Source organism: Postia placenta, assembly GCF_002117355.1.
Source record: "Postia placenta MAD-698-R-SB12 unplaced genomic scaffold POSPLAscaffold_174, whole genome shotgun sequence".
Taxonomy (NCBI): domain Eukaryota; kingdom Fungi; phylum Basidiomycota; class Agaricomycetes; order Polyporales; family Adustoporiaceae; genus Rhodonia; species Rhodonia placenta.
Genome location: NW_020170005.1, coordinates 1 through 3,132, shown reverse-complemented (window position 1 = coordinate 3,132; position 3,132 = coordinate 1). Strand labels below are relative to the sequence as shown.

General features: G+C 61.9%; 1 protein-coding gene across 1 annotated transcript; it reads left to right on the top strand.

Moving 5' to 3' along the window:
- Positions 1–399: 399 nt before the first annotated feature.
- POSPLADRAFT_1063274 (hypothetical protein) lies at positions 400–2,647 on the top strand (the record flags this gene model as incomplete). The annotated part of the gene is made up of 5 exons (XM_024481632.1): positions 400–614; positions 667–780; positions 2,081–2,242; positions 2,300–2,346; positions 2,418–2,647. 5 exons carry the CDS (start codon positions 400–402, stop codon positions 2,645–2,647), a joined length of 768 nt encoding a protein of 255 aa, XP_024332710.1.
- Between the last annotated feature and the right edge of the window lie 485 nt (positions 2,648–3,132).

Here is a 3,132-nt window from a genome sequence, read left to right as displayed (position 1 = left end):
GTAGCATCTCGCAACACCCGGGCTACGCGCATCTCTGCCGGGGCGCTCGCATGGGCTTCGCGTGTCGCCGCAACACATTCCACCGCCGAAAAGGACATGCGTCCCTGCACGGAGAATCTACCAACGGCAGGGCGCACACGCACGCCTGTATGCGCGACGCGGGCAGTTGTCTGCCTGGAAACCCACCCGCAGGGCAGCACGCAGGCCGGTGCCGCTCCCGGGAGATCTTCGAGTCAATGCGCGGGGCGAGACTCGTGTGTCCGCCAACGGGATGTCGTGCCCGCGTGTCGTCAGCGCGCGATCTCCACCGCAAGTGTCAGCAAATGATCCCGCCCCCTGGTCCTGTCCCGAGCGAGGCGGCGGCATGACGCGGTCTGCTCGGCGGGACACGCACTCTGCATGTCGCGCCATCTGCGCTGTCTGCCTGCGGTGGGGCGAGTGTACAAGCCCGCCGCGCGCATCCCCGCCGGGGCGCTCGCCAGGACTTCTCGTGCGCCCCAACGGCGTCTTCCCTACCCGCGCACACCAGAGGTATATCCCAGCACAGAGAACCCGCCGACGGCAAAACGCGTGCGTTTCGCACGCGCGACGCGGACATTCCTCCCTGGCAACCCGTTCGCAGGGCCGGGGTCGCTCCCGGGAGAAAGATATTTACTCGATGCCTAGCACGGCATCCGCGCGTCCTGCCGCTGGACACCGTAACCGCGCGCTGCTCGCACGCGCAATGACCGCGGGCCCAGGCCCGGGCACCGCATGTCCGAACGTCCCCGCACGGCGGGGGTGCGCAACAAGAGTGCTCCTTTGCACGCATTCCCGGTCGCGAGCGAGACGGCGCCATCTGCACGGCAGAGAACGCGTGCTTTGCACGTCGCGCGGTTCGCGCAGTCTGCATGATGTGGGAGGTGCAGTGCGATGATTGCAAGCTCGCCCTCACCCTCTACGATATTGGCATGCGGCGCGCAGGATAGGAATATCCTGCGTGAACGAGAATACGCAGGCGTGTGAGCAAGATGGCGCGGCGGCTATCGGCAGCGCGAGTCCAGTCGGGAAGCGAGATCACACCAGGGGCGCGCCGGGGCTACCTTGTGCGGCGTTTGGATGGTGTCAAGACTGCGGGCGCGTTGGTAGCGGTCAGCAGGTGCGTTCGTCGTGGTCTGCAGGCGCGTTCGTCGCGGTCGGCACGGGGACATCTGATGACATGGTCTGACAGTGCGCCACCCCGGTCACAGCGGGGCGGCACCGGGCGACAGTCTGGCATGCGTGCAACCAAGGGCCGCCTCTGTCCTTGTTTCGACTGCTGTGTACCGACATCACAGGCGTGCTGGTCGTCGGAATGGACGGTGCCTGTGGTGCATAGAATTGACGTTTAGGTGATCTGGTTTGCCAGAGAGCGGGAGAGGGGTTCGCGCTCAGTGCGTGAACATCTGAGGAAATGAGGCGGCGGGGCCCCACGGCGTGCCACTCTGGTCACGGCGGGCATCACAATGAGCTCGCGGGTTCCTATAATGAAGAAGAGTGCAGGATGGTGACAGGGGTAAAATCATGGCGCGTTCGTGTATCAATACCAACGGCCTGCGCTCGCACTCTTTGGTTGCGCAGGAATGTAGCGCATTGAGCAATCGAAGCGAACTCGTGCGGAATGGCAGCTTGAGACGATGCACAACAAAATGCCACGAGAGGCTGTTTGCTAACACACTGTATTAACGCCACATTACGTCCCTGCGCCATGTCTTGTGCATGGCACAAGCGATCGTCTTTCTCCGTGCGCGATCATGTTTGGCTCCTCGAGCGAATGACGAGGCCACGACGAGTCTCAAACGCGAAATGCATGAATACCGGACGCACTGCCTGGTCACAATTCACTGCCCGTTTGTTCAGATTCTTCACTTTGATACACACACGGCCCGCTCGCAGCTCGCTTCCACCTCTCCTCCATACAGGTGTCAACCACTCGGTGCGTACATACCCGCCTCCTGCCTGCACGCTGCCAATGACCAATCGATCACACAGTCTTTGGGCTGTGTCGTCGGGGACCTCCGCAGAGAAGCAGGTGTTCAAGGCGGCCGTGCGTGCGCTGCAGCGCAAGCGGGACGGCGCAGGCATGGCGCATGTGGGCCGAGCCTGCCGTGTTGCCCGACGTCGCGGCGTCCTTCGTGCTGCCACTGCTCGCGGACGCGAGCGCAGGTGAGATGGCTCCAAATGCAGTGTTCCATGCGCTGCTGCGCGTGTCGGCGGCATTTGTGTATGTGAGCTGGGGGCGCTCTCCCGCTGAGTGGCACGCTGCTGGACATGCGCACAGACACGGCAGATTACGTGCGCCTGGAGACACTCTGGAGGACCCCTCTTGTACGTCACCCAGCCGGTCGTTCCTTACCCGCCGCTCACTATCTACTCGCAACCGCGTATTTACCAATCAGCTCGCTACTCCCGCCGCCCGCCGCCCGCCACTCGCCACTTGCTGCCCGACAACCTGGCATCTAGACGACAGCCCCCAACTGCGCCTGCATCCAACCGCCGCCAGTGCTTCAGACCGATGACAAGAGCACAGATTGTCTGCATCGTTGCGGTGGAATCACTCGGGCAAGCCAGCTTGCCGCAATGCACAGATGGCGAGACACCATGGCCTACAGATGACACATCTCGGTAAGCACTTGCATGCGAACCTGCGCGGATGTAGGATGTGATGTTCTGGTCAGTCGGCTGTCACTTCTCGCCTGACGAGGGACAACTGTGCTATCAGACATCACTACAGTGCACTGACTCCATGTATTCAGTATGCAATATGCTCCGACCGACATCTAGTGAGTCTGGCTGATGCGCACCGCACAGGGAAACAGGCTACCGTCAGTAGCCCTACCGCTGCGTACACAGTGAGTGACGTTATATGATACTCCAAAACAATATGACGGCAGCCCACCTGACCAGCGTCGAGCCACGCAGCCACGCAGCCACACAGCCATGCAGCCAATATAGTCGGGACGGCGGATGAGAAAGGCAACAGATGGGGCACATCGCGAATGATGGCATGGCAGAAGACGAGCCATAAACCATGCAGGAATCTCTGATGACACCTGCCTTGAATCCCTCACACGCTCCCCCGGCCTGTTCTCACGGCTGAGGCACGGCCCTTGT